This window comes from Aplidium turbinatum, chromosome 3 (assembly GCF_918807975.1).
Source record: "Aplidium turbinatum chromosome 3, kaAplTurb1.1, whole genome shotgun sequence".
NCBI classification, from domain to species: domain Eukaryota; kingdom Metazoa; phylum Chordata; class Ascidiacea; order Aplousobranchia; family Polyclinidae; genus Aplidium; species Aplidium turbinatum.
This window is the reverse complement of record NC_137474.1, coordinates 4,823,650-4,848,790: the sequence shown is the minus strand read 5'-3', so window position 1 is coordinate 4,848,790 and position 25,141 is coordinate 4,823,650. Positions and strand designations below refer to the sequence as shown.

Below are 25,141 nucleotides of genomic sequence, written 5' to 3'. Positions count from 1 at the left end.
CATTTAATGCGTGGTACAACGATTCTATTGCAGGACGTCTCCCAGACTTCAACAACGCTAAGTGATCATTTTAACATTGTTGCAAGTTTAATGCTATTTACTTGTGCTATCGTTATTGTATTTTGGCCTCCAAGCACGCAGATTTGGCCGCCGAGAAGGAGCTCTCGGTAGGCCACGATGGCTGCCGGAAAAAAACACGAGTTTTAAGGCCTGGAGTTTTTACGTACAATACGATTTCACTTAAATAGGCCTTGCTCTAGTATCGGTACTATGGTAAATTGTAGGACTTCATTAATTGACAGTTGATGAACATTACCTCATTCGTATCACGTTGTACAGCGTCGCACAACTTTTTGTTTTTGCGCTTCGATTTATGACGCCTTAAAACTCTCTACCTATGAGAGTACGTACGAGAGCCTAATTGTCGAAAACACAGAGCTTAAGCTTAAGGAGTGCATGCTAGTAGTTAAATATTAAAAAAAGACTGATCGAATGGATGAGTGGTTAAAAAAAATTGAACAATAATGGTAATAAGCCTACTGCAGATCATGTTGAAGCTGAGGTAGAGGCAGATGCAGAAACAGCGTGCACATTGAAAAAAACGCAAGTGCATTGGAGAAAAGGCGGATAGTCATATTAAAAAGAGAAAATATAACAAAAGTTTTTTGCAGTATGATTTCACTTTTATATCGGAAAACAATGAACACTGTCCAGCGTCCACTTTGTTTGATCTGTGCATGACGATCGACGCTAAAACTGGTGTGTCCGCCGTGAGAGACTTGATATGTCTGCCGAGATAGCTGCTCGGACAGGACATGTTTGTCCGCCGTCAACAAAAACGAATTTCGAGGCCTGTATTATATATAAATTAGTAAAAATAGATCCTCCGCATCACAACCTATAGCAGCAACGACAAAATGTTAAGGCCTAAAATTTTAATTAAAATTTGTTTACTTAAAGAAAAATAATAATTTCTATGCTTTGAATTGATTTAAAGTAAAATTATTTTTGCAGACAATTTTTTTCATTTAGGTCTTAAAAGAGTTGGTTAAAATTAAGTTGAACTTTTGTAGTTTTGAAAACACAAGAAACATGGGAAAACTAGTCTTCTTTCTCTGCCTCTTGGCGTTGTTTGGTGAGTAAGCTTCCATACATGTTTTTAAAAGTTGTTTTACGTTTACTCTGCTAAGCATGAAAACATTTACTGCCATTTTTGTCAAACTTAATAATAGGCTATTCATTGTTTATTGTTGTCGTGTGTGATAAAGCTTTTTATATAAACATATGAATTGTAATTGCATTGAGACAAGGGTTAGTAATGGAAAGATGAACCCAAAACTTAAAATAGAAAGAAACTATACAGAAATGTTTTCGTTTGATCTAAATGAATATCATTGTACACAACAACCTTATAGCCTACTGTTCAGTGGAACATGTTTACAATAGGGTAAGTCTTTGTCAACTTGACCAGAAAAAAGGGAAAATGTAACCCATGGTGTCAGATTTTGATGAAACTTAGACACTTTGCAGAGCAAGTCATTCTGAGAAAAATGATACCAATCTCAGCAAAATCGGCTCAGCGGTTTTCGGGATATGGCCATTTGAAAATGAGGTGTTTTTGCGTTCGCTCAAGCATGAAATTAGTGAAAAGTTGGTACAACAAATTTTAAACGTAAATAAAACATACACCATTAATGTTACAAACTTCAAATTTTGTGAGAACTTAAGTTTGGTTGAAGTCAACACATTTACAAACTTTCAACAATTTTGGTCATGGTTGAATGATTTTGAAGACAAGTTAATATTGTTGTGGAATTGAAATCAATCAACCGTGACGTAACTTCCAAGCACTATACTGAAAAAGGCCTCTCTTCAATTTTTTCAAGTAATACATCATATGAAAGGTCTTAACTTCCCCTATACAGTGAAACAAAGATATCTTTGTGTATTTGAGAAAATCTAGGCGTAGTAAGTCGAAATGTACCATACACACAAAGTGGCTAAATTGATTGTTTTTATAATTGTTCAACAGTGCTTTGCTTCCCTTTTTTCCAATTATGCACAAAATATATACATTAGTAGACATAATAGGTAAGTTGAAAGCTTTGAATATCTTGCTTAGTCAATTAACCATACTATGACTACTGAAAATCAAAGCAAAGATTATTGAAATTCAATGTGTAAAATGTTTCACTTGAAATTGGTTTTTAATGATTGTATAGTTTAATGCTAGAAGGAAATAAAACCAAGAATACTAATAGAGAAGTGGCTTTTTTTACCTGGTCCAAACATGCAATTTAATCAACAAAAAAGGGGATCGTGCTTTGAGAAATTTTAAGAAAAACATAACGATATATCACAAAATTCGTCAGCAAAAGCCAAAGGATAATTATATTAAACTCTCATTGCAGTTTTGAACCATGATAACTTTTGGGCTGCTTTTCAATTTATATTCCCAATTTAAATAATTGGTTAAACTGGATATTAATGTATATCATATATAATATATTCCAAAGCATATGTGTGACAGAAATTAATTATTTATTAGCTGATCTCCAATGAGTTTGAATTTGTTGCTAACATTGCATGGAAAATTGATATTGGTCTCAAGTAGTTGCAAGGGTTGGATTGTCTACAACACACAAAACATGTTCAAAAGGAATCCAACATTCGTCTTTGGTTCTTGGCCAATGAAAAGATGGAGACGGTCCATTAGGGTGCAGAAAATTTACAAAGATGTCACCATTTTCTGTGTCAACTACCAAAGTTACTCCAACATAACCACTTTCCATCATACATGGCTGCTACAAAGTTTCCTTGATTGATGCTTTTGTTGCTGTACTTGGTATCAAAGTTGAAAGTGTAATTATATGTGAGTTCATTGCTTATTCTTTTGATGCCAATTTTAGACTTGTCAACTGGTTCAAAGTAATGAAATCCTCTGGTTCCTTTTATTGTACTTGCTAGCTTGTTGGCAAAGAAAATTTCATTTGTGCCTGCACAAACATGATTTTGGCCTGGAAACATCATGGTCTTTCTTTGCCACAAGTCATGGTAAGTCACCTTGCGATGGCACTGGGGGCACTGTGAAGCATTCAATAGCTATGGAAAGTTTACGAAGACCTCTACATCATCAAATTGGTACTTTAGATGAAATGATAGATCACTGCACTGAAAAGTTGCCTTCAATACATTTCATAAAACTTCTCAAGGAAGATTTGACAAATGAAAGAAAATGTCTGGAAGAAAGGTGGAAGCTAGCAAGTACAATAAAAGGAACCAGAGGATTTCATTACTTTGAACCAGTTGACAAGTCTAAAATTGGCATCAAAAGAATAAGCAATGAACTCACATATGATTACACTTTCAACTTTGATACCAAGTACAGCAACAAAAGCATCAATCAAGGTAACTTTGTAGCAGCCATGTATGATGGAAAGTGGTTATGTTGGAGTAACTTTGGTAGTTGACACAGAAAATGGTGACATCTTTGTAAATTTTCTGCACCCTAATGGACCGTTTCCATCTTTTCATTGGCCAAGAAACAAAGACGAATGTTGGATTCCTTTTGAACATGTTTTGTGTGTTGTAGACAGTCCAACCCTTGCAACTACTCAAGACCAATATCAATTTTCCATGCAATGTTTCCAACAAATTCAAACTCATTGGAGATCAGCTAATAAATAATTAATTTCTGTCACACATATGCTTTGGAATATATTATATATACATGAATATCCAGTTTGACCAATTCTTTAAATTGGGAATATGTATAAATTGAAAAGCAGCCCAAAAGTTATCATGGTTCAAAACTGCAATGAGAGTTCAATATAATTATCCTTTGGCTTTTGCTGACGAATTTTGTGATATATTGTTATGTTTTTCTTAAAATATCTCAAAGCACGATAACCTTTTTTGTTGATTAAATTGCATGTTTGGACCAGGTAAAAAAAGCCACTTCTCTATTAGTATTCTTGGTTTTATTTCCTTCTGGCATTAAACTATACAATCATTAAAAACCAATTTCAAGTAAAACATTTTACATATTGAATTTCAATAATCTTTGCTTTGATTTTCAGTAATCATAGTAATTAGTATGGTTAATTGACTAAGCAAGATATTCAAAGCTTTCAACTTACCTATTATGTCTACTAATGTATATATTTTGTGCATAATTGGAAAAAAGGGAAGCAAAGCACTGTTGAACAATTATAAAAACAATCAATTTAGCCACTTTGTGTATATGGTACATTTCGACTTACTACGCCTAGATTTTCTCAAATACACAAAGATATCTTTGTTTCACTGTATAGGGGAAGCCAAGACCTTTCAAATGATGTATTACTCGAAAAAATTGAAGAGGGGCCTTTTTCAGTATAGTGCTTGGAAGTTACGTCACGGTTGATTGATTTCAATTCCACAACAATATTAACTAGTCTTCAAAATCATTCAACCATGACCAAAATTGTTGAAAGTTTGTAAATGTGTTGACTTCAACCAAACTTAAGTTCTCACAAAATTTGAAGTTTGTAACATTAATGGTGTATGTTTTATTTACGTTTAAAATTTGTTGTACCAACTTTTCACTAATTTCATGCTTGAGCGAACGCGAAAACACCTCATTTTCAAATGGCCATATCCCGAAAACTGCTGAACCGATTTTGCTGAGATTGGTATCATTTTTCTCAGAATGACTTGCTCTGCAAAGTGTCTAAGTTTCATCAAAATCTGAGACCATGGGTTACATAGCTTGGTCAAGTTGACAAAGACTTACCCAATAATAAGTTCTCTAATTTGTCTACCGTAATTTTTTTCTATGTTAGCCCACAATGTTTTGTACGGTAGTTGTACCTCAAAAAAATTCTTAAGCTACAAGTTGTTTTTAAAAGTTAGTTTTTTTGCAAGTTTCTCTAGCCTAGTCAAAATAAAGTCAAAAGTTCTATAATGCATCTTGAATTTTAATGAACTGCGCCCACATTACTAATGTATGTTGTAATGTTGTATTCGCATTGAGCAATGTGTAAATATACACTACACACTGTTGCTTACTAATATTGAGAAAAAGATAGCTGCACTATGTGTGCTTAAACTCTAGGTAGAAAAAGTGCTTTTCTTTGTGTGATGGAATAAGTGTTACTAAACTGTTAGGAACAAAAGGTTAATTTCTGGAAAGAACAGATTTGTACTAAAGCCATAATGTGACGCTAGAACAAAGGGTAGAAAACAGCAGGGGGTTTAAAAGTTACACCATGGTCCATGGAAAGCAATTGAGGTGATGTGTTGATCCAAAGCATTTTCAAGTTCCATAGTCTTAGGTGGGTACTTTACATACTATTCATGGCAATCATGCAACAGAGTGCACAACATGCAATCAGCAAAAACTTGATTCTCTATTGATTTATTGTGATATCAAATGCTGTAATTGCTTTTTGACCATTTGAAATCTGGTCACATTTCATTCAATTTTATCCCATGTTTTTATAAGTTTGTATTAAAATGTGCAGTCAAACGTAATCATTTCAAGTACGGTAATTGTAATTCCAAAAACATTGCTCCTTGAATGAGAGGCAATAAGGCAAACTTCATAGTTTGTCCTATAATTGTCCTTCTGCTATTGAAACTTGTGCTCCGAGAACCCATTTTAGTCTGATTTGTTGAAACAAAATAGGGAGTTGTTTGCTTTATATGGCCAGGACTATTGAATAAGTTTCTACTTAAAAATGTGTCCATTTACTTGGGTAAACAAAAGTATGCATCTCTTGCTGAAACAGATTATAATAATTGTGGTTTAACTATGATATAGAAAACATCACAGTCTGAACATTTTAATTTTTTTTGCCTAATTCACAATTTTGCTCTATTCAATGTCATACTTGATACGATTACATTGAGTCAGTAACGGCAGCTTAACAGTTCACCTGGAAAGTCACTTGACCATTTCTTTTATAACAGAACAATATAATTTTTTTAGTATTTGTGACTACTTTGCAATACCGAAAATGTTTTTGTTATTTATTTTGTTGTTTGCCATGTAGCCGAGTGGTGAGATCCCTGGCTTGACTTTCAAAAGGGCACCACTCGAGAGCTTGTGACTGTGTCTTGGCAAGACATTAAAGAAGGGTTTGCTACTATTCGGTGAGTCCGACTCGGTGAGTCCGATTCGGTGAGTTTCTAACCTCTAACCCCTACCCTTTAACCCTAAAACGGCAATGATAATTAGGCTACGGTACCTGATAATTTAAAAAAAAAAATTGAAAAAATCACCGAATAGGGATCAGACTCACCGAAGCGGACTCACCGAAACGGGCCATTCCGCTTAATAAAGACGTGTTGTAGATTGTGGAGTGACACTCCTTCGACTAAAGCTTTTGGTTAGTCATGACTTTGAAAGTATGCTGCTTCAGAGAGAAATGCCTATGGCCCAGGCACGGCCATGCCTATTGCCTTACTGAACTATTTGTCAGTTAACCAAGATAAATGAACACTCCAAAGATGTGTTTTAAAAAGTTAGATTTTTTATTATGTACGGTAATATTTTTTTTGTTGGTGCAATGCATGAATTTCATTGACTGTGATGGCCAGAGAAGAAGTGTATACTGTATTATATATTTGTTTTGTCATTTGTTAATCTATGACATGGGTCATCTTGCTGGCCAATTAAAATGTGATAAAATTCAAGAGTTATTTCAGACTCACATGTAACTTACTATGTTTAAATCCAAGCCACAGATTTTACTGTATTGTTTGCTGGCCATTTGAGGATTATATGTGTGTTATGTTTGAGCTCATTAAGGTCGTAAATGTTTCTTGTTCGCTTTACTATATAGTCAATTGGGGTAATGCGCAGCCAATTTTAACAAACTTTGCTCTCATTTGGTCAAATTACACCTTAGACAAGCCAGTTTTAACTTTTTAAGTGCCTTGCTACTTGTAGATCAATTGTACTAAGAAGTAGGTCAAGTGCGCCTTTTGTTTGTTTTCGAGCGAATTTTCGGCATCGCTTGCGCAATAATCGCTTAATTACAAATGCGCAGTGCACGTTGGGCTAAAGCGCACTGCGCAATAGAATGCGCAGTTAGCCTGCATTATAACAGCTTTGTGCCCTTGCAGTGTACCACCAGGCAAAATCGGAAAAGGGAAATTTATCAGTGTTTAGTACACTACAGTACAAGCTTTACATGACAAGCACAGACCTCATTTATAGTACGAAAAGAGAAATGATTCCTCATACACAAAAAGGTACAAGCTGCTTTTGCCGGTGCAAGCTTGTAACTACGTTGATTCAATGTCAAGAAACACAGAGTCGACAAAATGTAAGATTTTGCTGCCGCATAAAATAAACGACTAAACGAAGCGGCGTTCACAAATAACAACACAACGGGCATTATGTATATAGCTACTTTAGCATCAAAACAAATCAGTCAGTTGCCTAAAAAACTCTGTTTATGGCACAAATTATCATTATCAAATAGCAGATAAAAATTATGGCTGTTTATGGCACAAATTATCAACAGGGGTTATTGTAACGTCCGCTTTGTCTATTTTATTGCAACGTTACAGTGACGTATTTTGTTTATCGTTGTTGACCTTTGCTCTATTTGAACTGTCTGGATTGCTAACAACAACACAACACATGAGTTTTAATTGAGTTTCTCGTGTTCTTATTGTGCGTTTTTAGACAATCTTTTAAACACAGGTAACTTTGAGAATTCTTAAATTTGCGACCATCAACACAGAAGCAATTTTGTCGAATGAAACAAAACGATTTACAGTACAATTACGAATTCCCTTTCTCAAGGATTGGCAATTATTGAAAAACGAATAGGTCATAATGGTTGTATAATTCGATGTAAACTGACGTTATATCGTTGACTAATAAGTTATTGATTTAACGAAAATAAACCACAGGTGCAAACACAAATGCGACAGAGGCCAAAACATTATAAAAGAAAAAACAAAAACAGGTGGCTTTTTTAGTACAGTAGACTTGCAAAGGAGAAAAAAGCCAAATAATTAACAAACCAGTCACAAATGAATGCAGAGGGATTAACTAAGAAATTTGGCAGTAACAGTTATCAATCAGTGGGGACATTCTCTTTAAATGCTCGAAACAGGAAATAATTTGTTTTCCTTGCTATGACTCGAACAGTGAACGTAACACAAACAATGTGATATTGTAGGAAGATTTAGATAGCCTGGAAAATATGAAGTTATACCTTCCGTAGTTCATCTTAATGCTGAATACCATACTAAACTGTTTTTTGTTTTCTTTAACATTTTTATCCTCTGGAGTGGGAAACCGAATTGTATCGTTATACTTCGCATTAAGCTGCACCCCCGTGGAGCCGCTGGGATCACTGTTTCCGGTTGATTTACGACTAATTTTTGCTGTAGTTGTTGTTGTCTAAAACTTCAACATCTTAATAACACCGGTAAATTTTTAATTTTGTGCTGTAACTGTCCAAGCCGAGATGCTCAGCTAAGCACGCTTTTACTGCACCGGACAGCAAATCATTCGGTGTTTATATTGATTCAACGTCAGCAAACGTTGAAGCAACGTCAAAATGACTTATTTGCTGCCTGGAGAAACACAACAGACCGAGCCGCCATTTTGTATCACTGTCTGGTTCTTAATTTCAAAGCCTCACGTGGTTGCCACGCATTCACCGCGTGACTGTTGTTGCGGCCAAATGCGTATTTTGTCCATTTTCTTAAAGAAACAAAATTACTTCTCTATCATCTTTTAGTTTAAATAAAGGCTTGTGTGTGCATGATCGCTACACGTTGGAGCCGTTTGGATACAAGCACTCTTCTCTTTGCAGCAGCGAAGTTAGAAATCCGACTTTCAAAGTTAAAATGAAGAGAAAATAGGTGACGTACGAAAAGAAAGATTTTAGCCTGGATGTCGTCGAATCCTTCTTTTAACTTGGTTTCCACTGAACAGCTGGGTAGTTTAGCAGTAAATAACCAACTTTTAAATATTAAATTTCTTTGTTTGTTTCTTATAAAGCGCACCGCTGCGCATTATCGCTATTTCTCCTGCGCTGCGCATTATCGCTATTTCTCCTGCGCTGCGCGTTACCCAGATTGACTATAACTCAAATCATTTGGATTACAAAAAAGCGCCTTCATTTATTTATGCAAATTTTAAAAAGTAGGTATAATATATAATAGATTTACAGAAATCTTTTGTCATACAGTATTCCCATTCAAAATAATGCGTTCTAAACAGCAATTTTCCAAACAATTTCAAAAGTTTTGAACTTTTTCAATGCATCATAGCTATCAATCATTGACTAAACAATAATTAAAGAATGTGGTACTGTACATAAACTGAATATAAAAGTCTTAACAAAAGTTAAAGCTAAGTTGTGAAGTTATATTATAATATATTTAACTTGGCTTTTTATTTTTGGAAAAGCCAATTTCTGAAACAGTAAGTATATATATGTGACTTTTGGCGTTGATGGTGTAATAATGAGTTTTGTCTCCACAATCTATTCAACTGCATTGACTGAAAGGATCAATTCTGGCATACACCTGTATCACATCCACTCTGTTGAATCACTACCACATGTAGCAAACTGTTTAACCAAATGGTTATCTGGCCCATGAGCAACTTTTTTTCACAGTCACCTGGCCATCAAAAACATTTGGTTACCTCTGCTGTAGAACGGTAACTGAGGCAAGACTGTATGTGATGTTGTGATAACATTATTCTATTGAATGGACAGCTATACTGAATATTATATTATTAAAAGTGAAATTGTAATGAATAATTGGCTATGTCTAGATTAAAAAATCAAAATTATTTTTTTTTTACTACAGATCTTATTGCACATTATTAATTAATGATATTTGAAAATATGATTTTGCTGAAATCGTTTAAAATTAATTAGTTTATGATTTTGACAGCTAAAATCCAGATGATGTCTGTGATACAAACAATGCACTTCATATAATCCTGAGCGCTATTACAGTGTGTTCTACAGTACTGGACTGGGCGCAATGCAAATAGCAAATAATTAGCTTCCATTGTGTGTGTGCATAATTTTGTATTTGGTTGTTCATTGATAAAATACTCTTTGAGTGAAAGGGTAAGATAAACTGGCTTTGCTTTTCAGGTGTGGTTTATGGCAAAGATACAACTATGAGTCCAACAACACTAAATCCTACAACTGAGTCGAAATCGACTGCAAATCCTACAACCCAACCTGAAACGACTGCAAAACCTACAACCCAACCTGAAACAACTGCAAAACCTACAACCCAACCTGAAACGACTGCAAAACCTACAACCCAACCTGAAACGACTGCAAAACCGGTTACTGCACCTACAACACATGCAAATGTTACCTCCAACCCAACAACACCCTCCACTGTGATGACAAGTGCCTCTCCAACTGCAAAACCAAGTCCCAGTACATATCCAGCTAAGAATCAATATATTGTCACAAATAATAACAAGACATGTCTTATCGCCAATATGACTGTTCAGTTTTACAATGAGGTAAGATTTCAGGTTAGTTTTTTATGAAAATTTGTGTGATGAAAAGATTTCTGAAAGTTTTTGCTATTTGAAAATTGTAGGTGGATAAACACTAAGTGAAGATAATTTAATCCAAAAACAGACAAAATGTTCAAGAGCAAATTTTTCTCCAGATTTCTCTCGTATAACAATTTCTCATTTTATGTCAGTTTGCCGTTAACCTTTCTTTTGCAACTATTGTTTCATGTGCTTTCGAATCCCATGATCATGACATGATATAGATTCAATCGCCATCTCCGCTTGCAGCAGATTGCGCATCTATAGACATGAGTTACCGGTTTCCATGAGTCACGGTTTTGAGCTCGCTCGTCCAGTGCCGTCAAATTGAGTTCAGTCCATGTCTGGATGTTGTCACTCATACCATCACCTTGGTGGCTGCCTCTTCTAACTAACCGTCAGTCCGTCACCCAATAACTTTACCTTCCATTCAAATTTTGCTGACTTCATATTTTGTTCTTTTAGTAAGGCCGAAAAGTTTTAGAATTTTTGATATTATTGTTGCTGCAATTGGGTGTAGCTTCATTATAATCAATAGGTCTTCTATTTTCATGTGGTCAAGTAGTCTTTTGTTGGTCATGCTTCTCATGATGTGATTTTGGAAAGTTGTGAGTTGTTTCATTGTTGTGGAGGTTCAATTTACACATTCTACACTGTATATACCATATATATATACCATACACCATATATAGCACAACTGGTAAAATATAAGTGTTGAAAGTTTTTGATTTTAGTTTGATTGGGAGTCTATTGAAAATTATGATCTTTTTATTTGAGGTCAAGACATGATATAAAAATGGAAAATTCAGCCACAAACATCACTTTTAATTTCATTATAAATTGTGTAACAAACAACCATCATTCTATTTGAATAAGATACTGAAGAAGCCACCTTTACGATGGCGAAAGCTTTATCAATAAATTATACAAGTTTCCTAACCTAAATGATTTTGTTTGCTTATTATGTTTAATTGTTCGGTTGCGTCCTGATTGAAGGATCCTTGTATAACTTTTCATCCTCAATAACATCGAGGAACCAGAACGGAGGTTGGGAGACATCGGCATATATTTCTTTAATATTGAAACGTTTCTAAAGTTTGGCAGGTAGAATTCAAACTTTCCTAACCTTAGTAGAACAGAACAGCTCCAGTAGATTTTCTTGTTGTTGCATTTAGAACGTATCAACAAAACATGACTCAAAACTAATCGCTTAGAATGTGGAATAAAAGTGTGTCTTCTATCTACTGTATATATATATATTGTATTAACAAGGTTTGATTCTGAGCGTTTTGAAAAGTTTTGTATTGGAAAGTTAAGTTTAAAAACTCTGATACAGCTAAGTAGAGTCAGTTGCTATGAGTCAGTCACCATACTCACAACACCGCGTTTTTTACGTTGTTTGATTTCCTGTTAATTCCTTCTTGTCAGAACTGCTTCCTCTTCACAACACATCTATATATGTCTTTTCTTAATCCAAAATTTTGAACAAGTGGCTGTGCAAATGATGCAGCGCTATTGTCAGTCTTCTCGTGGTTTCGAACTAGCTTGCCTAGGTCTCACAGTCAATAGATTGAGAGCAAACCTCGCACTCCGAAAGAGCTTTAGCAATCACAATGTTATTCATTTGTATTTTGCCTTAGCCGCAAAATGGTTTACATGACGATCGAATACAAGGATATGCAAAGCCGACACCACATCAAAGAAGCTCTCACCAGACTTAGACTGACCTATGTAACCTTTTTTCTGCTGAGTTTTCAAACACCATATATTGCAAAGACAAAACTATGCAATTGTACGATATTATTATCAACTGTATAATATTGAAAGAATCTACTAGTAGACGAGTAGAGCATTAATAACTAGTATATAATAGGGTGCATCGTCTCCCGCTTTTTTTTGAAATTGGTTTCGTAACATTGAGAAGTGTGTTCCACTTCAGGAAAAACTCAGCCCAAAAAAATTTTTTTGTTTAGGGACCCCCCCTTCCACTCGCGCATGCCCCCCCAAATTTCGGACAGAAAAATCGCCATAACTCCAAAACTAAAATACTTAGACATAAAGTGTTTGGTATTAGATTTATTCTAACTATATGATTTGATTCAAATTTTGTGAATAAAACATATTTTACAAAGAAACAACTTTTTTTGCTCTTCAGGAGACACTGTTCACTCGAATACATCTAAAAAGAAATAGCTACGAAATGATAATGCACTGTTCGTTTTATGCATGTTCCCTTGCAAATATTATAATAATGTCACTGAATGAACTGAAAATATGAATAAGCCTAAAGTGATTTCTGTTTCATTACTGATAATATAATATTGAATAAAGCTTTAAAAAAATACAGATTCATAACTCTATATCTCATACAGCAGCCTTGAAAACGGCTTTAAAAGGGGAGTCCAACTCGAACGTTTTCGTCTAGCTCGCTAGAATAGATTCTTCAGGCAAACGGGGTGGTATTTGTAGTAAAGCTGTTGTAAATAATTACATTTCATGAGCACCTGGAAATTATGTGGCGATATAGTTACGCACAGAACTCCACTTCGGTCCCATTTCTAATAATTAAAGGCTACTTTTGAAAGTGGAGCTGCCGGTTTGTTAGATGGATGCAACAGTCTATGATTTTTTCCGCAAATTTGGTCTCTTAGATCTGCTTTGTTCAACTACCTGAAGAATGCTTTCAAAGTTTTGGATATTTTGAGCAGATGATCGAAAATCTGTGGCCAGCTTGACACCACGCTCGGAGCAGTCATTTACAACTGTTAACCTTTCTGCTTTTGATTTGGCCAGTTCATACTGACTATCTTCTTCCCACTCCCTAACATTTTTTTCAAAAAACGTTGGGCATACTTTTAAGAGCTTAAAGAGATACCAGGAATCTTTACCAATCAAATCAATCAGTGAAGTGTTGGCATCAATTGTGTCTGGAAAAACTGGCTTTCCTTTACCTTTTCTTTTCAGAGGTTCCTGAATTGAACCATCTGCTGCTTGCATTTTTAACAATGCATCAACAATTCCTCTTTTCGTTTCATCTGGAACATGGTAATCAAACAGAGAAAGAGGAATCATTTCCTCAGTTAAGTACCAGAGGTGGAGATTCAGCTTTTTCAAGCCACTAGAAGCTACAATGGGATCAATTTTCTCAAACAAATGTAAAGTTTTCATTAACTTCAGGTCTGCCCATGGTGCAGAAACTCCTGAACTGCAACGAAACCACCATGACACATACACATTTAGGAGGAATGTTGCAAACATTTTCAACTTATTAGTTTCCTTTGGCTGCGGAATCAGGTGTTCTTGGGATTAGTAGCATCCATTATTTCTTCACTTCAGCCCTTCCAGACAATAGTGATAACTTTATGACATAAATAACTTTAGCCAACTTCTGAGCTTTGTGAATAGCTCCTGGCTGTTTAAATTTAAATAGCTTCTTGCATGGCAATGGATAGTTGAAACTAAATAGACACAGCTCCAATAGTTCTCTGTAGTCTTCTCGAGGTAAATATCTTTTATCATTTTTTGTAAGCAACTGGGTTGCAAGAGCTACAGTATCTTCTTTCAAGGTTTCAAGGAAATTCATTTCACTGATTGACAAGCACTTGTATGTATCTAAATAAGGTGGGAAAGAGATGACGTCTTGAGAAATACTGTTGAAGTGAGTACGAAAGTGAACAAACATAGTTATTTCAGGCGATCGAGATGTTTCAATACTCAGTGCTTCAAACACATTACCTACGATTAGTTCTCCAACATGTTTTCTGCATGCACACCATAGCAATGATTTCTTCAATTTCTGTTGCAATTCAACACAACCTCCAGACCAAAGGCCAGTGTTTGTTGATGTAGTGTCAAATACCATGCTGATAGCACCATCAACAGAACAGTTCCATTTGGTATGAGTGGTATGTCTTATAGTTACTGCATTATCGAGTTACTCGTTACATTTGTAACGAGCTAATGGCAAAATGACCATCCATCCATCCTATCATTCAATCGCTATTTCTCTTTTAGATAATTATATATATACTATTATATTATAATAGTTGATTGATGATACTAAACTTGAACAAAGCTTTTAAAAGAGACGGATCCATAACTCTTTATCTCATAGAGTAGCCGTGAATAAGGCTTTAAAAGGGGAGTCCAACTTGAACGTTTTCAACAAACGTAGCAAAAAAATTTTGTTTCTTTGTAAAATATGTTTTATTCACCAAATTTGAATCAAATCACATAGTTACAATAAATCTAATACCAAACACTTTATGTCTAAGTATTTTAGTTTTGGAGTTATGGCGATTTTTCTTTTCGAAATTTGGGGGGGCATGCGCGAGTGGAAGGGGGGGTCCCTGAACAAAAAAAATTTTTTTGGGCTGAGTTTTTCCTGAAGTGGAACACACTTCTCAATGTTACGAAACCAATTTCAAAAAAAAGCGGGAGACGATGCACCCTAGTATATAACCTTGTGAAATTTTATTTTGTATGTTATTCGCTCTGAGGATGCGCATTGTCATGGTGCGCGAAACGTCAGTGAAGCAATAAATCAACCTGTTTGTTGTTACTGTTACTTTCAATTTCATCAGATGAACGTTGCAACTAGTGCTAGAAATGATAATTGTCCTGATGAACACCCAAACTTTTCAGTATTTAGAAGTAGAACGTGATAAAAGGGTTTTACTAATTTAGGAGAAAAATTTCCTTTGGCAAAAATATTTTGCTCAACTATTGTGTCTATTCACCTGCAATTTAAAAATTTACATACCATTACAAGCTTACTGTACACTGAACGGTAGTAAAAGAACATATCATACTTTTATCATGTCATAACATTGGCAAAGGTATTTTGCCTGGTGCGATCTGTATGTTTAGTTTCATCTTGTTGCTAAAGCCGAGAAAACTTAACCATGGCATGAAAGGCTTATCGCAGCACTTAAGTTCAGTTTAAAGATGCATCAAGACCGAAATCCGTTTAAAGACTTTTTAATTCTGCACAAGTAAAATATCTCCCCCTTCAAAATCAATTGGAATAACTTTTTACCATTTTGGCCATGTTTCAGTCTAATGGAGAAGAGTTCAACGTGACAGATCACGCCGAGGTGGACAAAGCCAGAAGTTCCTGCAATGTACTGGCAGTGAAATTTGGGAACAATTCCTTTACGTTAACTTTTGCAAATGACTCTTCATATTACTATCTAGATCAGGTGGAGGCTGATATCGACGGAGGTAGTTATTTTATTTTTGTTTGATTTTCTTGCTTAAATCATACTTTTTTCTTTATAACCTGTAGAGTAGATTGACCGTAGCAGAACTTTTTGGCCTACATCGTTAATCCGATATGGGTCTCATTTACAGCTGGTCAGTACTATCATTTACTAAATCATTAGGCAAAGATTTCAAAAAAGTATTCTAGCTTCAGTGTTCAGTTTTGCTAGGGCTCGGGCGAAAAATATATGACTCTCGATTTATAACTGACCGGCTTGAGGGTTGCCAGATTTTTATTCTTTCTCATTTTATAAAAATTTAATTTAAAGTTGTAATTTCACTTAAGTTGTGATCGAAATTTAAACGGTAACTTTCACAAAAACTGAGAACAAACACTTCTGTTTTGCGGTAAAGTTTTACAGCGTAATACGAAGAACAAGAAAATGTATTTTGAAACAACATTGCAAACGAAAATTTAATTTTGTTCATTGTTTTGTATCGAGCTGGCGTCGGTCTTTTTTTAACGACTTTGTACACGCCAAAATTCTCCCGACTCCACAGCCCTGAGTTTTGCACGCTTGTTAACAGATAAAGGAAATGCAACGAAACTCAAACGTGCGCAAGTGAAACTTATGAATTCGTACATCTGTGTGGACGGTGTCAATGTTACCATGAATAACAACGTCACTTTCATGGCAACTGACGTCCAATTCCAGGCTTTTGGCTCTAAAAATGGAACGTTTGGACCAGGTATGCTAAATTGGTGATTTTTATTCTTTGTGAGATATTTTTCTAATTTAAACAGCAAACCAACTTTCTAGATCAGGGGTGTGCACATGTGCTACCCGCAAGGAGGTGGGTGTAAGTTTTTATGAGTGTCGCTCTCGAAATGATTTTAGTGCTGCGCTTTTCACGTTTTCCAGCGCATTGCATAAATGCTCGTAAATCCTTGAATTCTACAGTCGTCTTGTTCGAAACTCTGAAGTTCAAGCTTTAATGCAGTGCAGTTATGAGTTTGATACCCTGTCTGGTCATACCGAAGACTTGTCAAAAGTGATACCGAGTCTTATTTCTATTTGCCATTCAGCTGACACTGTCTGCTTTGTAAAGTGCTGGGAGGAACGCGTATCCTTGATGGATGGATACAGCTCTGCATAAAAACACATTATGATTTGATAATTGATGGAAAGCATTTTTCTCGTTTTTTTAATTGACCTAGCGTTAGCAAGACCGAAGTTTAATGCACGCCGTTTTGTTTTTTCAGCGACAAACTGCAATTCCGACTTGAGCCCCATTATCCCCATTGTTGTCGGAGCGGTCCTGGCTGTACTTATTGTCATTGTCATAATTGCCTACTTGATAGGCCGTCGCAGAAGCCGCTCTGGTTATGAGGAGATTTAATCTTTGCAGATCAACCAACTTGGTGATGATTTACTGATCACTTGTGTCTGTTTTCCGTTTGTATTTTGTACTTTCTCTCCAATAACTACAAACGAGTGTTACTCTCAATGCAAATATTATTCGATTGTTCGCACTTTTGTTTTATGAACATCCACGTCATCCAGCCAATTATTTTTGTCTTGGAATCGACAAATAATTCCAAAATTGCTCTTTTACATTCCAAATGTCTTCTGACATTGAAACAATGTAAAAAGAACAACTTTTGGCAGCTGGGGCGTGGCGGTTTTTTCACACACGAATAGTATCGTCCCAATTTTTTATTGAAACTTTGGTTTACTGATGGAACTTTCATTAAAATAAAATTGTCTGCCGCATTACACGAAATTAATAGCTTTTGTTGATAATGCGGTTACTATTTCAAAGTTTGCTAAACACGACTTTTGTTGTTTGGGCACTGGAACTCCCATGATTAAGCTGACAACAACAATTTGATCGTTAATATTTGCTGAATATTGCTTTTTCAAGTTTAGTCAAACCGAACTTCTTTTACATTACGTAAAAACATTCCAGTAAACATGCGATTTTGTCATCATCATCATTCAACTCGAATGTACTTTCTCATGGGATTGTCGAAAACAACGTTTACTGTGTTTGGTTCGCTTAGTGACTTGTGAACCCTAATACAAAGCCTGAAAGGCTCAAGATTTCATTTCTTGCATGTTTTCTTTTGAGTTACTTTTTGTGGGATATCTGTATCTCGTCTTGCTGTAGCAATTCAAGCTTTCGAAAGTAAGCAATTTTGTGGTTCTGCGCAAATTGCTGGTATTGCTATTCTGGAACGGACTTGTTTTTGATTATAGTTTTGCTTTGCTGTCAGTTTCTTGAGAATTGCTAATGGTTTGGAAGGTTAATTATAAATGAACCGGCTAGCCTCTACAAACATTATCAGAACGCTTTCATCCTAACATGATCATCCCAGACGGCAACATCTGTTGTTTTTGCATTGATTCAACGCCTGCAGACTTTGAATCACTGTAAAAACGACGGATTCTGCTGTCTGGTTAGAGATATGGTCCGCTTTGTCCCATTTTGATAGCTGTTGTGAATAATCTGATTGAATTGATTGCTCTGCAAAATTAGTTTTTGCGATCTTTAAAGAAGACAACAATATCATAAAAAACAATCAGATTTTTTTGCAACAGTCTGGGAATTATTGACAAGTCATGCCACATTTTAGGTAGCCTAGTCATGGTTCTGATTATTACGTAAGGTCTTATATTCATAGAAATGCAGCTTTATTTCTCATGTTAAATTGCTAGCATGCCTTCTGTGTGATAACCCAAATTGAGCCTTGTCATCAAAAAGTACAATTTGTACACTTTGTAGATATTGCGCTGCGAACACCGGTTGCAGTCGAAGCAGCATATGTTGTGCAACCTGTCCCATTACAGTCACGAGAAAACACTTTGCATTTTACGTCATCAATTCTTTCCGGGGCCAGGCACGTGATTTTACTCGAATTTATCTTGTGCACGCAAAAAACACTCAAGTCATCACGCTTGCAGTGGCCTATATCATGCAGTGGGCGGAATATTATGTGACAAGTTTTGAAAACTTTAAACACTTGAATTGATTTAAACTGACTAAATGCAACTCTATTATGTGTGAATGCGTGCAAAAGCTTTTGAGACCAAGCGAGTTGTAAATTTATACTTCCTGGTTTTCATAAAGATATCGCCCATAGCTCTGCGTTTATTATTATCTCTATTGTGTAGGAGCTGTCTCTCTTTGGCACATCACACACTGCGCGTGACCATTGGTTGCAAGTTAATATTTGTCCGCATTGTTTGTCACAATGCAACATTGACAGTTTTTGAAGCATTATATTTTCACTTTTGTAACGTTTACTCAACGCAAGATTCTACATTTTTTCGAGCTAGGTTTTATTCCACTGAATGTCTGCGGCAACTGTGGTTGTTTTGGAACACAATAAAGTGGTCTTCGTTGAAGCAGAAAAGTACCATATGATTTAGTCATTATCACGACGTTAAACACAAACCTAGCTAAAAAATCAATAAAAAATCAGCCAGGTTTGGTAACTACTTTTATTACTACTAGCTAAAAAAGTTTTGTTTTTTTACACAAATTTAACGTCTTCAGTCGTTGAATCAATAGCAAAAGAGATCAATTTGTATGTCTTATCTGCAGACGTCAGAGACGGATCCAGCAACTAAGGGAGTGACTTCGACAAAATACACTGCAAATAAAATTATTTTTCTGTGTTTTTTTTTTTTTGAAGGAGAAATGGCAACTTTTCCTCCCTCCTAGGTCCAATAGGCTAATGTACCTATTTGTTTACTGGAGCACAATAAACTCATATGAGACCAGTGAAACCGTATGATCTATTTCCGGTTTGGTAGATTTTAAAATAATAAAAAATGTGCATGATGTTTGCGTTGTACAACCGGTGAGAGTCGAGGCGGGGACCAGTCTTCGCCATACAAACGCTGCATGTCCTGTGCAGTGGTAGGTAGATGACGTGAATTCTGCTAATCTTTTGGAAGGTCTCGTTTTTGAATGATCTTGGCCTTAAGGTTTGGAATTGCGCACTAAGCGAGTCATACCCGCACTTCGTACAAGGTAGAAAAGTTTCGTTCATTTTCTCATTTAACTCTTTCAATACAGAAAGGGCCAAAGTTGCTTCATGATTCTAGTAGATAATTAACTTGGTTCTTGGTCAAATAGCATTTCATTTTCACAAGTTGCTGTTCTTTTTAACACCGTCAAAGAAATTGCTTTTCGTGTTTGTGCGTTGCGCAGTTGTTGAAATATATATCCAATAGCTACAGTGATATCTCAGCCTAAAAATCTAGTTTTCGCACAAAAAGTGCGTGTTATGTTACAACACTTGTCACTTCCAATGTGAATAAACATAACATCCATCTATTTTTACAACGGAGGCCTACCAGCATGAACCGAAGCGCACTACTGCATTCCCAAAGTAATTGTTGTATTCAGTTTGTTGTTTTTCTTTCAAGAAAAATGAAATAATTTTCGGCTTTAACCAATCCGTATTTTTAGCATACAATTGCACTACACAACACACCCCAGCCATTATTATCGGTGATCATCATTACAACAGTTTTGTGAATTGGTTTGTTCTTCTGTGTTTCATTGACACAATTCGCTATCAATTTACTTTTGTATGCGTTGTGTTTTGGTTAAGCTGCTCGATTCAATACAAAATACCATTTCTCATTCAACCTTTTCTTGCTTGGTGTGTGCGATTTCACTCCGATCGAACGTCAAGTCGCTTTGCATCCATGTGGATGTGACAACATCCATTGCAACACTGCAGACATCTAAAAGCAGCGAAACACTGTGCAGTACACCACGACCACGCAGTCATCGACTCTGGTGCTGTTAGTTTTGGTGGGCCTTTAGATGACTTACGCCTGCCCTAGAGCTGTGTCGAACCGACATCTTTTCAAACATCGTGTCTGCTCTCTCAATACTCGGCTTCGGAATCGACAAATGCGGCTTTTCCAGCATGTCGATTTTTGGTCAACTTTTTTAGTGACATTGCGTAATCACTTCACGAAGTAAACGTTTTCGACTTATCTTGCGTAAGTATTCTGAACCAGGGATGGAGGAACCACGTGAGCCTAGGCCCACCTACTTTATATTCTGGGTGGGCCTAGCCCACCCACTTTTGAAAGCCAAATATTTTTGAAAAGGTAGCGAAAGATTTGACCAAGGTAACCTGCAATTTTTTGTGATATAGAGAAAGTAATTTTAGCTGCAGCAAAGGTAGAGAATGCAGCAACTTTGTCTCTAAAAGAAGGCACTTAAACCAGGCTAGATGGGGATAATGATAATTCTCTCGAAAACGAACTTAAGGTGTTAAAATAGATAAAACATTTACATAAATCTATCAAAACTGATACAGTTTTACCTGGAAATCCCTATGTTTATTGTTTAATGCTACTGCAAAAAGGTCTTTTTCGTGCCACAGACTGATAAAAATTACTTAAAAAGCAGATTAACCCAAGAGCACTTGAACCATAGGATAAACAGTTGAACACATTCACAAAAATTTGATCTCACCTCAATTTGCCAAGAATTTATTGCTTTTATTGATCGTATTAACTTTTTTAGGAAAAAATTTCAAGTATAATTCAATAGCAGTCACCTACTGTATATACTATAGTGACAGTTGAAGGAACGTTGTTGTTTGATACCAGTAGGCCTATTATATTGGTGGTGCAGCTGTTGTGTATGCACATAATACTGCAGGCTGTTACTCCCGGATAACTTTGCTAACTGTTAAATATGTGTATACTGATATAGGCTACCAGTACCGGTACTCCTGGTATTGAAACTTTGTGGTAATTAGCTGTGCATTGTTGATGCCAGTATTATATTTGCATATTGGTGCTGCGGCTGTTGCATATGCGCACAGCCTACTGTATAATGCTGCAGATTATTTATCCCAGATGGTATTATAACTGTGTGTGTATTGCTTCTTTTTTATTTGTGTGTTCATCGCCATATTTTGTACAGCGCTATAAAGCATAGAGAAATGAAACATAGTTACCTTAGCGGGTTTAACATACTTTATTACACACAAAAAATATAACATAATTAAAATAAACTCAAACGTTTTCGACACGTACGTGCAGGCCCGCAACCAGCAAATATTTTCGCGGGGGGGGCATTTAATTTTTATCAAAGAACAAACATTAAAATGATGCATTGTGACATTTTTATGTTAATGTCCACGCCCATTGATAGAGTGTGCGGCACTACCATGTTACGGTTCAGTGGTCATAACTTATGTCAATCACGTTTTTGTTTAGTACAGCATTAAAGGAAACTAGCCTTTGTAATCTTTTCTCAGTTAGCTATTTTGTTTGTTTGTTTGTTTATCTTTATCCTGCATTGCGGGAAAGCGGACTTGAACGCTATGCATCGGTGTACGCCTTCCGACATACACCTGACCCACGCTGCAGCCGACGGCAATGTCAGTTTCCGGTTGTCTACTCTACTTATGACTTAAATTTGGTACTACCCATTACTCGAAATCGATCACTAGGTAGAGGCAATTATCGTTAAGTTTCTTGCCCAGAGAAACAACAGCAAGTGCGGGTGGCTGGAGTCGAACATGCAGGCTCTCGACTGCGAGCCCAACGCGCTAACCACTCGGCCACGGCCATGAATACCCGAGGAAGAAAATTACGATAATACAGTAATGTGTTCAGTCGATTACTAATAAAATACAACATCTGTAGGCTACGAACTGCATTGGCACGACAGGAGTCATAAATTAATCAATAACATATATTTACATCAACATAAACAAACAGATACATATGAATAAACTCAACACGGTAATTACAAATTACAATCCTGAAACATTTTGTTGGCTCAACAAGTTTTTATGTTTGTAGGCCCAAAGAAGTTGACTTTGCAATGCATAATGACATTTTAATTTAGAGCATAATGTCTAACTTTCTACTTGATTTGGCAAGTTCGTTTAACACCAATTCCGCGATTGGAATTTGAGTACGATGGATTTGCATGAGAGCTAGTCCAGAAAGCCTGTCTTTCAGTGTCTTGCCCCATAGTGCTTCTAAGGTAACTTTTCAAGCGTCGTAGACAGCTAAATGTTCTTTCTGCAGAAGCAGTTGTGACTGGAAGTGTAGCCAAAATTATCAAGAGTTTGTAAATGTTTGGATAAAACTCTTTTTGGGATTCTATTGCTGACACCGCATCAATCGCACTTGCTGGCCTTTCACTTTCAAGAATTCGTTCCCACTTAATTTTCCACCTGGCAAGTTCATCTATCATGGCTTCGCAATCAATGTCTTCTTTGTAAAATTGTACTGTATTGTCAATGTCACTATACCTCGTTGAAGCGACATTTCTAGGCACAATGAGTTGAATTTGGGGAGCTGTTTTAAAATGCTCATGAAATCTTCCTTGCAATTCTCGTAGAAGGCCATCTACATACGGTATGTAGCCTACACAGATTGACGATAGAAATCTTCCGAATCATTTGTCTCGTAGTTTGCTCTCATTGATTGGCGACCAGCTTTCCTAGGTATTGTTATTGCATCTAGAGACAGCTCTTGGGCCTTAGAATATATTGTTTTGAAATCAGCAACTGCATTTTCTCTGCAATCAAACGTCTATTCATAGTAGCCTACATTTCATACTGCATAGAACGCTTAAAAAATTTTCAAAAAATTTCGGGGGGGCAAATGCCCCCAATGCCCCCCCCCCTGGTTGCGGGCTTGCGTACGTGTGTCCTCATCAGGAATTAAATCTGCAATATACATAAAATGTAAAATCGTAAGATAAATTTGACTATGCACTGTAACGACACTCTGGACTGAAAAGCAAACTGAACAAATGATACGAGAATGATTACGAGTAAATTATGCGGTGGGAAACAGATCACATGAGGTGTAGACTACAGGCGTTGGACAAACAATTAGAACACACACAAAAGGAACGATGAGCCACAGGCGAATAACTGCCGGTTGAGAGATGGATTGTTACGTTTGATTCTTAAGGCTTCCATGATCTTAGTCTGAAAATCAGATCTGCCTCGAGAGATAATTTTAAATTGGCCGATCGAGACATTGTCAGTGCACGTTTCACATGAGGCAATGTGCTCTTTAATTGCACTTTTAGTTGTTAGGTTTGGGTTTAAGTGCTCCCCGGCCATTGTCAACAAATGTCTGGTTGACATACCAATGTATGTGTTGTTTTCTGATGAGAACACACGTATACCTATGTGTCGAAAACGTTTGAGTTTATTTTAATTATGTTATATTTTTTGTGTGTAATAAAGTATGTTGAACCCACTAAAGTTACTATGTTTTATTTCTCTATGGTTCAACAAAGCAAACTCTCTACCAAAGCTTTATCACTATAAAGCAATTTAACAATTTTGTAAATGTTTTGCTCAAATTGGGCGCAAAAATAGAAACTTTTTGCCTGTTGGTACGAAAGGCAATCATGAAAACTCAATGTACGGAATAAATGATAAAAAGTATTTGGAATGCAGCAATGCCAAGGGGGGTCTGGGGGCTTCGCCCCCTAGAAGTTGGATTGACTTTGACTGCTGCGCCTCTGGGCCCACCTACTTTTAAAATGGTTCTTCCATCCCTGTCCTGAACTGCAGATAAAAGTCGACTGCCTGTTGCGTATGTTTTGAGTGGAATTTTGCCTGTATCGGTAGAAGATGAAGCTAAAACTATCGGTATGGGTGAACTTTTTATTTTTGCTACAAGTCGCACACTGCATGATTGTTGCTTCATATGTGTAAGAGGGGCAATCGGTAGCGTTGACTGGGGGGGGACGTTTGGACCCCGGATGATTTTGTAACAGAGATGAGGATAGACGTAGTTGAGATGGTTTCCCATAAACTATTGACACGAGGCAGCGGAAGACAATTGGTGGACATCTTCTGCTGACCAACTAAATTGCGTCAACACGTGTTGCAGCGCAATGGAGATTTCTAGCTGTCTGACCATTGTGGAATGCGAGTGGCCTTTCTGATTAAAGGGGAGATCAAAAACCCCTTTTGTATTGTTGCCACGTGTTGAAATAGGCAACGCTAGAAGTGGCGCAGCCTCCGTCGGAAATACAATTGAACAAAAAAGAGTATTTTAGGATATGCGAATCAATTTTTATCAGCTTAAGCGATTGTGATGTCAGAATGGCAATAGGAATGCGAAACCGCACTCGGCCCCAGTCAAAGCAAAGTTAACACGTAGGAAAACTTCGTGAATGACGAACAATTAAGTTATGAGTTTAGGGGATGAGTAGGCTAGGTCTATACTGTATATCGACGACAGTTGCTGACGGGTTGCTGAGTTGACTGAAATTGAATATTAGAGAACAACTGTAAAATCAACCAGGAGAGTAAAAATTGCAAGTGGTAACAATGAAGTAGGCTATACAATAGGGCTACCATATGTC

At 36.4% G+C, this 25,141-nt stretch overlaps 1 protein-coding gene across 2 annotated transcripts; it reads left to right on the top strand.

Annotated features, from left to right (window-relative positions):
- Positions 1 to 1,012: 1,012 nt before the first annotated feature.
- Positions 1,013 to 20,412, top strand: LOC145766269 (lysosome-associated membrane glycoprotein 1-like). 2 transcript variants are annotated; one of them, XM_082577944.1, is made up of 5 exons: positions 1,013 to 1,135; positions 10,125 to 10,510; positions 15,604 to 15,769; positions 16,337 to 16,498; positions 17,013 to 20,412. In XM_082577944.1, exons 1-5 carry the CDS (start codon positions 1,093 to 1,095, stop codon positions 17,147 to 17,149), a joined length of 894 nt encoding a protein of 297 aa, XP_082434070.1. In that variant the 5' UTR covers positions 1,013 to 1,092; the 3' UTR covers positions 17,150 to 20,412. The 2 variants fall into 2 exon arrangements, with proteins under 2 accessions (XP_082434070.1, XP_082434071.1); XM_082577945.1 differs by lacking the exon at positions 1,013 to 1,135 and adding an exon at positions 5,240 to 5,315.
- Positions 20,413 to 25,141: the final 4,729 nt, after the last annotated feature.